Genomic DNA, 13,437 nt, shown 5'->3' with positions numbered 1-13,437 from the left:
TACTCTCGACCAAATCAGAAAAAAAAAAAAAATCGAATTCTGGCTTATCTGTCTTGAGGAGATGACAGAATGACAGATAGAGACCAGGTACATCTGGGCAGCTCATGTTGGAAAACAAATCCATCTATTTTGGACCTTCTGGAAGAGCCTGGTTTGGAGACCTGACAGTCCTCTCTCTGGGCGTAGTATGATGTAGGTGGTCTTCTGGTGGGAGGCACTGTGTTTGCCGTCCTCTCTCAGGACATCGGCCTCAGAAATGGCCCTGCCATGGGACAGGAACGTTGCTGAGATGATAGCTTGAAAGCTCAGACAGATAAAGCCAGTTACCAAACTGAAAGTTGCTCCCTGAAACATTTGCTTTCAGGGAAAACAGCAAATGTTCGCAGAAGCAAAGTTTCAGATTAAAGACATTTTGAGTGTCTAATGGGGAATTCTCAACAGAGGCCAGCTGGTCATTTTTAGATGTGACGTGAGGAAGCGACCCGATAGGTGATTTTTTTGTACCCCATAAGTCTGTTTCCCGGAGGGAAGAGCGGAAAGGGAGCATTCATTCATTCACTCATTCAACATCTGCCTACGCTGGGTGGCTGTGCTAGGTACTGGATTTATTATGTGGGGGAGAGTGACACAATTCCTGCTGGCATGAAGCACACAGGGAAGTTCCAAAATTCTAGATTTCTGGAATTTCCGTATTGCTGAAAAGACCTTGGAAATAATAACTTCTTGTAATTCTTTGCCTGGTTGTGTCACAGACTTTGAGAAACCAATAAAACCCAGAGACACTGCCCTACCTAAACACCTACACACACACACAAATGCACACATACACACACGCACACATGGGCTTGCATACAGTCTCACAGGTTCACAGACACCTTGAAGACCAACTCCTGGATTCCAGGTTGAACACTTCTTGTCACCCAGCTCCATCAGTAGGCACCTGTGCGAACCACCCCCACTCCTTAGGAAAGTTTGGGAAGACATAGAGAATGGTGACTTTGTGAAGATTATGCAATGCTTTCTCCCTAGGAGAAGATGTGATTTTATATTGCTTGAAATATGGCTATTGTGGACCAAAAAGCTATCCTTTTAAGGCTCTACAGTGTAGGCAAAGTTTTGAAATGTGCTGAGCAATTTTATTAGACAGCTCTATTTTCCTTGACCCAAGGTTTAGGGAAAAGTATAGATAAGATAATGGTGGGATGGGTCAACTATGGTTTGTCCAAGTGAGAACGAATGTAACCAGGAGCCTGCATAGTCGGCAGCATAGCACAGAGGTTAGGACCCAGAGTCTCCCACTTGCATGACTTTGGGCAAATTACTTCACCATTCTATGCCTCAGTTTCCTTGTCTCTACAATGGGTTTGCCAATAGCGCCTACCTGACAGCATTTCTAGGAGAATTAAATGAGCTGATGTATATAAGGCGCCTAATGAATATGCAGTACCCATTGGCTGTAATTATTAACTGTCAAGCACCGTATCAAGTGTTTGACGTATCTTATCTCATCTCAGAGTCCCACCAGCCCTGACAGGTTGGCCTTGTCAGCCCATCAAGGAGGAGGCTGACTCTCAGAGAGGTTAAGTGACTAACTAGTTGTCTAACCTGGAGTGAGTGGCAGGGCAGGATTTGAACCAGGTTTGGGCAGGTCTAAACCAGACTGAACGACGGACCTTCATATAACTTTGGTGCTGGAGACTGGCTTTATAGATAGACAAAAGAAACTCTTGGAGGCCCCTTCTCCTAGCCGTCCTGACAGCTCCCCAGCAGACCTCTTCCCACAGGGGCAGGTGAGGTTCCTAGACTCTGAGCCCGGTGGCGATGAGCCCCTGCAGGTCCAGTGGCATTTCTCCCTGGCATTTTCCTCTCCGGAGCCAAAACTGGCCCCAGACAGTCACTGTTTTCCGTTGAGCCCATTCTGTCTCTCAGAGGGAGGGACTTGGGACAGTTTACTCATTACATGATACGGGAGATTTATTGGAGACCAGGGGACTCAACGGAAAACATTCTTGATTTATTTCCAGTTGGCAGGGCTTGTTTGAGAGAGGCAATCAGCCATTTATATTGGCCTCCTGAGTCAAAGTGAATCCTGACTCACAGAGGTCTCTGGTTCTGGGGAGAGACACGCAAACAGAGGAGCCCTGCCTCTCTGCAGTGGTTTGTGGCGCGGCCAGCGCCATTGCCAGGCACCTCGGCGGTCTGTCCAGCAGTGCTCTGTGGTCTGTGGCTGCTCACGCTCACCCTTACCTCTCTCTACCCAGACCTTGGGAGTACTGGCGGCGATGCCTTGGGGATGCTGAGAGGTCAAAAAAAGGGACCCAAACTGGGGTTAAAATTATTTAAGCCTGTGGGCTCCTGGCGCCAGGACTGGTTGGGTTTGAGTCCTGGCTCTGCCATTACCATCTCTGTGAAGCCAGAGCTGTTTCTTTTTTTCTCCCCCTCTCTGTGCCTTAGTTTCTGTATCTGGAAAATGGGGATAATAATATTACCCCTCAGAGGTTTGTTTTAAGGATAAAATGAGTTCATGCTTCTAAAGTGCTTAAAAGAGTGCCTGCCATCCTCATTGTAAGTACACAATAAGTATTAGCCACTGTTATTGCTTTGGTATTAGTAATACCCTCTGGGGTAATAATTTGGGTTTGCACAAATTAGCAGGTTAAGGAAACCTGATGGAATGTCTTCATGTATTATCAAGGTTTAAATGATACACAGCCCTGAAGCCTTTAGTCCCCTTTAAAGCAAGAGGGGCCCAGAGGAGGGGGATTATGAACACTCTCATAGGATAGTTGTCCTGAAATGAAGAATTTGTTACCATCGTTGCAATTCCTCTATGACTGAAGTCCATCAGGGCTATGAGCTGGACTTTTTCATAAGATGAAGATAAATGTAAGCTGTGGGATTTTTACTTTGCGTAGAATTTCTTCATTCATTTAGCAGTCCTTTGCAGATACCTACAATGTGTCAAGCCCTGTTGAAGCCTCCAAGCCCAGGAAGGCTGAAGGCTGGGTTTATCTGTTTCATCCCATATTGGCTGACCATGTGCACACACAAACCCACGCCCTCACGTACGTACACACATGTGGACACACTCACACAGTGCATGCATGTATTGGCAATGGAGTTATTATGTTACCTGCTGCACATGAAACTCTAGGGATTTTACTCAAAAGTCTCAGCCTGCATTGGTTCCTCTTGCATTTGCATGTTCTGTCTTCCAGGTGGCAAGCTAGAAATGATTTTCATAAGAAAAAAACTGCCATTTAGCTTGCAACCACCGTCCATGCCTCGGACTTTATTTTTAACCTGAGTGACAGCAAGCACCTGGGCTGGGCGCAGGCCAGCAGTTTGCCACTCCTGGTGTCCAACTGAAGTCTCCCTGATCAGCCTCACCTCCAAGCAGCTGATTGGGATGCTTTATTTTTCTTTCATGTGCTGGACAAGGAAGAGGCCCAGAAAGGGCTGTCATGCAGAGTGACAGTTTCCCTTTGTGAGATTGGCCAACTGAGGCCCAGGCTGAAAATGTCAGTAAAAACAAATAGTGTTGCAAAAGGGCCTTGAACATTTCCCCTCCCCGTGTGCTCCTGGTGCTTTGTCGGCCTAGTGTTGCGTGAGTGTCTTAAGAGGATGCCATTAGACCGGAAAAAGAATTAGCTGCACAAAAACATGTTTTCTCCATTTCACCTAGTTCTGATATTTGCAGTTTTTTAAGCACCCATGAGTTAAGGATGCAAACAAAAGAAAATAAAAATAATTGACATTGGCTTATGTCTTTGCAAGCTCTGTTTCTTATTTCCTTTTACTATTTTCAGAAAATATAGAATTTTAACAGTTCTCTTATCTAGGTTTGCATGTGTCAGACACTGTTTTCTAGTGGTTGAAACCTGCTTCCTCCTCAGGAAGGAGAAAGCAGTTGTTGTCTGTATCGTTCACCGAAAATGACCCTGTCTTCGTCATTATTTAACAGTTGTTTAGGTGTGCCTCTCTTCTTTCTCCAGTTGTGCTAATGATAGGAAAGAATCCCTGGGCACGTGGCAAAGTGGTTCAAACCATGGGTTTTGGTGTTAAACAGATGGATTTCCATTTCTGCCACTTACGAGCTTTGGGAAGTCGTTTAATTTTTCTGACCTTCAGTTTCTTCACCTATAGATAGTACGTACATATTTAATACATAAAACTCACTTCTCAGGGTTCTGGTGATGATGATGCAACTCAGAACCTCAGAGGTGCCGGGTACCCACGGATGCTGCAGTAATAGGTCTCCTCTCTTATTTCTGTCAACTCAGATAAGTAGAACAAAGCAACTGACATCCAGGAAGGAGGCAGTAGGTTCTAGACAGAAACACTCACTTCCTTGGGCAACTCACTTCCTAATTTTCTCATTGCCAAATAAGCAGAATCTTCTCAGACACCTTTGGACCTGTGCAAGGAAGAGATGGAGTCTGGGTTAAAGCCACTTAGGTCGGATTCCACAGAGTAGTGCCTGGCCTGGCACCTGGGCCATTGCCCAGGGACGGTGTCAGCCTGTCTCCTTGGATAAGGATTGTCACTGAGACCCAAGGAAGTGCTCAGGAGGAATCAAACTTCACCAGGACAGTCTCAATGACTTAACCTTTTTGTGCGGAGTTTACTCAAGTGCAAACAGAATAATATGGTTCCAGAAGAAGAATGAATTTTCAGTTAAGGTCTTTGAAGTCTTTTGAGATTGTTACACAGGATCAAGTAGAACAGGATGATTTCCAGCTTCCTATTGAGATTTTAGATTCATATCTACAAAGCTCACAACAGACCTTGTAGAATTCTTTACCCAGTTGATAATGGTTGGTTTCACTTTTTAATGCCATTAACTCTTGGGAGAAATAGCAGGTCTTGGATCTTGTCAATATATTAAAAGTGTGTTTTTGAGGAAATTTCAATGAGTCATTTATTTATTCGGTAAACGCTTTGAACATCTACTCTCTGTTGGGCACTGACCAAGTGTTGGAGAAACAGCTGCAAATGAGTAGAAGGACCTGACTTTCTTGGATTTTTATTACAGGAAGGAGAGACGGACAATAACCATGTGCACAAACAGATGAACACATTGTCGTGAAGACAGATGAGGAGAGGGAGAGGATAGGGGTTGAATAAGGGTGTTTAGGGAAGGACTCTAAGGTGAGGTGATGTGGAGTTGAAATTCTGAATGACAAAAATGAACCACTCACGTGACAGAGGGGAAGGCAGACAGACACAAATGTCCGAAGATGAAAAGGTGCTCAGAGTGCCTGAGGGGATTGAAGGAAAACTTTGTGCTTAGAGTAGAGCCAGCTACTTTGACACAGAGAGGGATACAGGAGCCAGATCATGTTGGTCTTGGCCATGATAAGGAAATTTATTCTGGGGCAACCAAATGCTATCAGAGGTGATAAGCCAGGGAGCAACAGCACTTGATTGTGGAAAACGCTTGTAATACAGGATTAAAGTGGAAAAAAGACTCCCAACACTGGAACTGTAGAATTAGTACTATTTCAACCATGCACACATATGTGTGTATATATATCATATGTGGTGTAATATATATCATGTATGTGTGTGTGCATGAGCATGTGTATATTCAATAAAAAATCTGGAAGAAGACACAGCAAAATGTTTGCTGTAGTTTTCTTAGTGGTGGACCTGTTTTCCTTTACTACTTCCCTGAATGTTGTACGTTTTCCATGAGTTTGTATTATTTTAATAGTCAGAAGTAAATCATGTCTTTTGAAACCTTGTTGTAGAGCAGCCGATGGACAGAATGTAAGAGTGATGCTACTTTGACGTGTCTTATCTCTGATTTGAGTTTAATGTAATGGTGCTTTGCAATGCTGGAGTGAATTTTGAAGCCTCTGGCCAGTTGAGAATTGTATTTGGCTTTTTAAGGGGTATATCCTAAAATGAACTTCTTACTGCTTCCAAATTATTTATGCAAAAGAATCTTAACATTTCTGTTTCATCCCACAGATTTAAATATCACCTGCCGCTACTCGGGTGTATTCCACGTGGAGAAGAATGGTCGCTACAGCATCTCTAGGACGGAGGCAGCTGACCTCTGCACGGCTTTCAACAGCACCCTGCCCACCATGGAGCAGATGGAGCAAGCCCTGAACATTGGCTTTGAGACCTGCAGGTAAGGGACCAGCACCTGGGCACTGGGGAAAGCTGGTGGCCTGGCCCCAGGGGGGCAGGGGAGTTAGAGTCAGAAGGCTCCTCCCTGACAGCTGAATGGATAATTGCCAAAAGAGTCGTCCCCACCTATTGACTTGGTTCCACCAAGTCAATCTGGAACCTATAGGACAACCGGAATTTAAAGTCGGCTAACGATGCCTTTATGAGTCATAGTAGGGGCAGCCCAGAGGAAGCCATTAAGGGTCATATTGGTTGGAATCCTCCTGTCTAATGTGCTTCCACAGCACTCTCCTGGCTTTGAAGAAGCTGCAGGATCATTGTCGGAACCACAAGAAAATGTAAACCAAATAACAGTGTTTAAAATAAATACGTGGCTGGTAGAGTCTTGGCCCTGCAAGACGTGGCTCAAAGAAGGATTTTCAAACAACACACACACTCTCTCTCTCTCTCTTTTTTTTTGGGGGGGAGAGTTTCTCTTCTGTGTTGGTCTGATTTGAGAAAGTAAATAAAAAGCCATGAAAGTTATTAAGATAGATTATATTAAGATACACTATTATTAGGAGGCTTGAGAGACATCTCAGTGCTCCATAGAACTTTCTTCAAACTGTTTGGTTCCAGGAAAATCCTAACAGGGAAAGGCCTTATTTTTTGAATTTCCAATGGCCCCAAGGTCAGTGGTGCACGTAAAGAGCAAGCTGTGAAGTGTTTTGGGTTTGGTGTGCTTGCAGTAGAAGAGGTCTGGTCGTCTCCAACCCAGCCTGCAGCTGCCCCTCTGTGCTTCTGCAGTGGCCTTAGGCGACATGTTTCCCCTTTCCCTACAATGCACGCAGACTGCTTTTGAAAAGTCAAGCCGCAGAACTCTTTATGGAAACCATGACATGTAAGGTAAATGCATCTGTCCCCCAGGATTGGTCAGAGCCATGCACCCGCATTATGAGTGGTGGATGAGCCTTCTTTGCGGAAAGGGAAAAGGAAAACCTTTCATCTAAAATTTACACTGCCTGACATGGTAGCCGCCAGCCACGTGTGGTGACTTATACTTACATTAATTAAAATTACTGAAATTAAAACGTTAGTTCTTCACTAGCACCAGCTATGTTTCAATTAGCCTCCAGTGGCAAGGGGCTACTATATTGGATGCCACAGATTATGGAACATCTCTATCATTGTAGAAAGTTCTATTGAGCAGCACTGTCCTGAAACAAAGAGCAGATGCACGTAGACGAGAGAATGGGAGAAAGCTCTGGAAGCTACTGAACCTGCGCTGGAGGCTGCAGTGAAGGAAGGGCAATTAGCAAATCCATGTATTCTATTCCCAAAGCTAATTGTTTAACTATGGCCCTGACTAGGCCACTAGCTTAAGAAAGTAGATTTAGTAAGCTGAATATTGATTGTGAAATGTAAAGAAGACGTACTTGCAACATACAGAGATGGTCTCATAGGCTGAGAACCAGGGGAGATCTCATTGCTGCCACTGGCCAGTCGATCATGAAGCACTTAAATGCTGGGAGCCCTGCTTCCCACTGGCCACCTGCCCCCACTTAATCCTCAAACTGACTATGCGTCGATATTATCACTCCACTTTATGGATGAAGCAATGGAGGCGTAGAGAAGTTCTGAAGCTGGCCCTGGGCCACACAACTTGCCCTTGGAGGAGTCAGGGCTCCAGTCCTGCTTAGTCTGAGCCCAAACTTTTAATGAGCAAGCCCAAGGGACTAAGAGCAGAAGAAAAGGGAAGTATGCTACGTGCATTTGCTGAATGTTTCTTTCCTCCCTGTGAATAGTAACTTACTCAGGCTGCACACACACTCATCCATTTTAATATCCCCAACTCACCTATCCCTTGACACAAAACTGGCAGGCAACATGAGGTGGTGAAAACTCAGTAATAACTTACAAAGGGAGCACGTTAGGTTCTAGAATGTCAGTGTTCTACATCCTTGTCAACACGATGCGGTGGGAATGGGGTGGGGAGTAGGCCCACCAAGGGGGTTATTTAGAAAAGGAAAAGGAAAACCCGTGCCAATGAAATCTATCATTTCACCATAACTGGTATTAAGTGTTGCAAAACTCATTTCCATAATTTTGCTTAGGTAGCTATGAATCAGAGATCTGCTATAGGACAGATGGCAGAGTCTCCTAGACTGGGATAAAAACCTTAGCAGCTACTCTCTTTTGTCTGCCCCACCCTGACTGGTGGCAACCTTCAGATATAAGAAAATTTATTAACATTTAATTGTGCCCCTTCCCCTACCAAGGTAAGGAGACTTTGGGGAAACCAGTCTGTCCATCCAGATGAGGAATTAGTCATGCGAGCTGCCATTGCAACACAGACATAATAATTTCTATGTGCTGAGAAACTTCAGACTCTGTGTTTCTGTGGGTCTTGCAGGGCACTGCACTCTGTGCTCTTGGCCCTGGCAGGAAAGATGGAAAGGATCTGTGCCATACATTTCAGCCAGCATTGCATTTTCAAAAACCTGCTAGGTTTTAGCTTCTTCTTCTCTGTCTTCCCTCTGCATCACCGCTTCCCTTGCACACGGTATTTTCTCAGCCCACATCTCATTTTTTTCGAGACATTTTCTATTCGGAAAAAATTGTGTGATAATTGAGTTTTTGGCCACCTAGATGCTGCTAGCAGAGGCAGGGCTCTCTATGGCGTCTCTGAAGGGGTCTCCGGCTGTAGCCAGCTCCCAGAAACTCTTTGGTTGGGGGAGAAGAGCTAAGCATTTCTCTGGCTATGCTGCTTCTGGAAAGTTCCTGGGCTAAATGAGCCATTGCTATCTGTTTACTTAATTGCTATTATTCCCATTGTAAAGACAGTTAATTTATTTCTGCTGGCAATAGAATTATGCCTGGGAATCTCGGGAGACAGAATGTGCTGTGTACTTGGCACATGAACAAGACTTCGTGTTCAGAATCGTAGAGTATGGAGAGAGGGGCTTGCAGGAAAGGTGAGGCCAGGAGCGAAGAGTGGAGGATGGTAAGTGAGGCAGGTCTGAAATTTGTGCACGGAAATGAAGAACCACTTCTTCCTATCCACGGGAGCCGGCCATTTTATGTATTTTTGGGAAAGTATGAAGGTAATTGAGAGCCAGCTTGAATCTCACATCATAACTTCTCTCTTCTGCGACTCAGGTTTCCTTCTTTTGCTTCTTCAAACCAATTCTGACCTGCTGACCACAAATTTTATTTGATGCTAATTTTTTATTTTGTGAATTTTTTTTTTTTTTTTTTTTTTTTTTTTTTTTTTAGAGAAGCTCTTCATAGGTCTCTAAGTGAAATCACTTTGTCTCTATCGGCCTTGTTGATCTCTTTCACTCTGTGTGTGTGCTGTTATTCTTGGATTTCACATAACTCAGCTGTTGAAACCTCTAACATCCCTGGGGGTGAATTAAAGGAAGCCGTGCCCTGCGTTAAATGTCATTCGATGGGCTGTTACGAAATTCCCATCACACCTTGCAGGTCGATTGGTAGCCTCTTGTTTGTCTTTTGCAGGTATGGCTTTATAGAAGGGCATGTGGTGATCCCCCGGATCCACCCCAACTCCATCTGCGCGGCCAACAACACAGGGGTGTACGTCCTCCCTTCCGAAAACTCCCAGTATGACACGTATTGCTACAATGCTTCAGGTTGGTTCTCGGGGTGTTTCTGTGTGGCCTTTTGATCTCGCCTTCAGTGGGGATTCACGTAGCTTCCATTCATGTAACAGATACTCACTAAATACTCGTGCGGCAGAGACAAGATTCCTGTCTCTGTGGAGCTTACATGCTAAGTTGAGGGGGGGCACCAATAAACACATAAGTATTAAATACCTTATATGAAGTCAGAGAGATATAAGTGCTATACAAAAGAATATTAGGGTAAAAAGTGTTAAAGATGCTTTTTCTCTGAGAAGGTGGCCAGGGAAAGTGCCTCCTGGCCTGTTCCAAGAACATCAGCGAGGCCAAGGTGGCTAAAGTCTGGTGATCAGAGGAGAGAATGCCAAGGAATAAAGCCAGGGAGGCAGCAGGAGCCAGAGCACGTAGGGTGATTCATTCTCGGTGTGATGGGAAGTCATTGCAGGTTTCAAATAGGGGAGTGACATGAATCTAATGATAGCGTTGCAGTGTAAACCAAATGTCTGAGCTGAGAGGTATTTATCATATGTGAGGGCCAGAGAAAAGGCTGGGAGGATATACAGTAGGCCTTTGACCTTCTTGAATGTCCCTTACCCAACCGTTGAGACAACCAGAGAATAAAGAAGCTAAGTTCAGATGTAGATGCTGGGCTCCTAGCCAGCCTCCTCTCCTGTCTCTGGGACTTTCTTCCAACCACTAGCCTAGAAACTCATGCTTACAAGTCTAATTCAAGCCCCAGCAAAATTAAAGAGTTCTATGCATCATGAGTTTTCTCAGAGTCTTTTGAGAAGGATCAAAACCACAATTGTCAAATTTTGGGGTGCCAACAAAAAGTCTTACTTCTTATACTGAGCCTTATGTTCCCCCTGAAGGTATGAAGTAGTGAGAAGGGAAAGAGGAACCCTGGAGGTAAACTTGGTACATCTTCCTGGAGTGTCAGTTTCCCTTAAACATGGGAAGAGCATGTGAAATTAGCTGGAAAGTGACTTAAGACATTGTTTGCATGAGATAAACACAGATATATGGGGTAGTAGAATATAAAATCTGCATGGGTTTTTAAACTAAAGAAGGAACATCAAATTAATTGTGAGATCTTACTTCTACCTGTCAATAAAAAAAAAATAAATATAAAAAAGAACAAATTAAAAGTGAGCTTACATCAATGGCTTTAGGTTATTCTACCCACCGATTATTTCGTGAGCAGTAGGGATCAGAGAGGAAATTTAGAGAGGAAATCTAGGGTTTAGGGGAAAATATCAGGGGCTGGCTAGTTGAAATGGAGTATGTGAATCCAGTAAAGTTCGGCAAACATTTGCAGATCACTAAACCTATGGAGAGACACACAAAACAAGAAGGAGAAAACTATAGAATGTTCACTCCTTCCTGTCATATGAGTGAAGAACACAGATAAAGTTTGACCAAAAGGAGAAAAATCCAACGGACACTAAAAAGTACGTGGCCCATGCATACCCAGTTCCCAAAAACGTACCCAGATGTCCATTGTAATGATGTTATAGTGAGAAAAACCACATAGGAATAAACAGTAAATCAACACAGAGCAGCATGTGGTCTAGCTAGCTCCATCTGGGTGCAGGAGGTCGGAGGAAGACTTTGGGAGGAGCTTGTGCTTTAGACGAAGGGGGAAAGGGCTAGTGTGAGACTATGTACTCCTGAGAATCTCCGGGCACTGCTTGTTGCATCTCTGTTGAATCTTGTTGAGTGTGTCTATGCAACAGATTATGTAGTTGCATACCCACATTGTCCCACCTGTTTTACAAGTTGGTAGCACTTTCCAGAAAGAATCTTAACTCAAAAAGGTAGACGCTCACATGGTTTTATGGCCTGGAGTGAAAGCCATCCAGGCAGGCTGCTACTGAGAATTTTCTCCCTGCCCTTAATTTTGCTTATTAAATTGAGCCTATACCCAGAGGGGAAATCAATGGCATTGATTAACTTTCCTTTCCTTGGAGTTCAGTTGCAAAGTTTGAGAAGTGCTGGTGATGTATTACATGCCCAAATGGACACATTGAATGGTACTGCTAGAGGTCATGTTTTCTCTTTTCTCCATTTTCCAAATTGACTGAATGCTAATAGGCTGCTTTTTAAAGTTTTTCTTTAAGTTTAAAGAGAATGTTGATTGATCAATTCTATGTGCTCAATGCTGTGCTGGGCAGAGTGGGGGTATGAAAGAACCCAAAGTTATATTTCTTGTCTTAAATTAACAATCTTGCTGAAGCAGTGAGACAAAGAATAAAGAAACTGGAGAAGAAGACAAATGTGTCTAAGGACAAATAAATTCTGAATGTCTTAGCTTGGAGTCAGATGATAGGGGTGTTGGGTGAACTAAAGATCTTGATAACCTTCTGCTCCATGCAAAGGATCTCTCTGGAAAGATCCTTGAATCTAACGTAGCCTGAGAACTACCAGCAGGTAGTTGTATTCAAGGAACTGTGATCCCCCTGTAAACTGGCTAAGGCGACCAAAGCCAGCTCAATCTTAGCAGATAACTTCCATGATCTTAAAATTTTTAGCAGTAGTTTTTGGAAAACATGGCCTGTGGCTTACAAAAGAAAATAAGGCAGACCCTGAAAAGGCTTTGTGTCTCTTTGCTCAGTAGTTAAGGCCCAACGTGAGCCTGGTGACTTCTGTTTGAACAACACGGAGAACTCACTTGAATTTGTTCATTTATTTAGCTTGCTTTCAGTAAAGTGCCTCATTTTCCTTTGAAGGTAGACTTATGGGGAAGATTCTACATTCATTTGTTTATTCATTCACTTATTCAAAAACTATTTGAAAATGTTCACGGGAGAACAGAATGTATCAAGCTATAAGAAAGGTGTCTTTCTATCTGGCACCCAACGATTCTTGGTGAGACTGAATAATTAATGTTTCTCTTGGTTACTTTGGTGAGTTGGAGCCAAGGTTTCTGAGAATTCCCACCTTAGAGACTTTCTAAAACAATCCTTTGGTTCATGGACACATCACCAGGTCTAACTTTCCAAGCAGCACAGTGCTCATTAAACAGAATGGAAGGCTGTCTAATGAGGCCCTGGGATCACTCGTGGGAGTATGAGTATATTAGTTGCACATTTGGGTCACCATCCATCTTCGTGTCCTTGCCAGATCTGATGTTCTTTGTAAAAGTTAAGGTGAATTGGAGCATGAAGGGGGTTCATTTGAATAAATGCTCTAATCATTTACAAAACTGTCTTAGTGTTTTTGACATCATGCCCCATTCTGTTACAACTGACTTCCTGGAAATTCCCAGTGCACTGTTAGCTGCAGTTGGGTTTGCATCTGGGGGAGGTTGTTCCATCCCTGGCATCATGAAGCCAAAACCCAAGGCCTGTTTCTGGATATGTGCAACGTATGAACATCAGAAGCGTCTCATAGCTCAGGCTGCTGGTCTCTGGTGGCATTTGTAAGACACGCAGGTAGATTACTCACCCGGATCTCCCAGGTTGGTCATATGCCTTTATTTTCAAGGGAGAAAATTTCTGGAAAATTTTTTGACAACTGTAAAAAACCAAAGAAATATAAACTATTATCCCCACCCTTCAACACCCCCTCCCCTTGCCCTGCCATGATTTTGTGAATTCTTTAGAAGCAGGGACAGAATCATGTTCATCTTTTTTCTCCTTTTTTTCTTATATGGTCTGGTGAGTACAGGCTTAAA

At 43.7% G+C, this 13,437-nt stretch overlaps 1 protein-coding gene across 12 annotated transcripts in view; it reads left to right on the top strand.

Moving 5' to 3' along the window:
- CD44 (CD44 molecule (IN blood group)) overlaps positions 1–13,437 on the top strand; it is an 80,682-nt gene that overhangs the window by 27,905 nt on the left and 39,340 nt on the right. For all 12 annotated transcript variants that reach the window (XM_076002032.1, XM_076002033.1, XM_076002034.1 and 9 more), the window contains exons 2-3: positions 5,977–6,142; positions 9,640–9,773. In XM_076002032.1, coding sequence (XP_075858147.1) covers positions 5,977–6,142; positions 9,640–9,773 — 300 coding nt within the window. The remainder of the gene's footprint in view (positions 1–5,976; positions 6,143–9,639; positions 9,774–13,437) is intronic.

The sequence above is a fragment of the Microcebus murinus genome, chromosome 4 (assembly GCF_040939455.1).
Source record: "Microcebus murinus isolate Inina chromosome 4, M.murinus_Inina_mat1.0, whole genome shotgun sequence".
NCBI lineage: Eukaryota > Metazoa > Chordata > Mammalia > Primates > Cheirogaleidae > Microcebus > Microcebus murinus.
The sequence above is the reverse complement of the archived record's forward strand: the minus strand, read 5'-3'. Positions and strand labels throughout refer to the sequence as shown.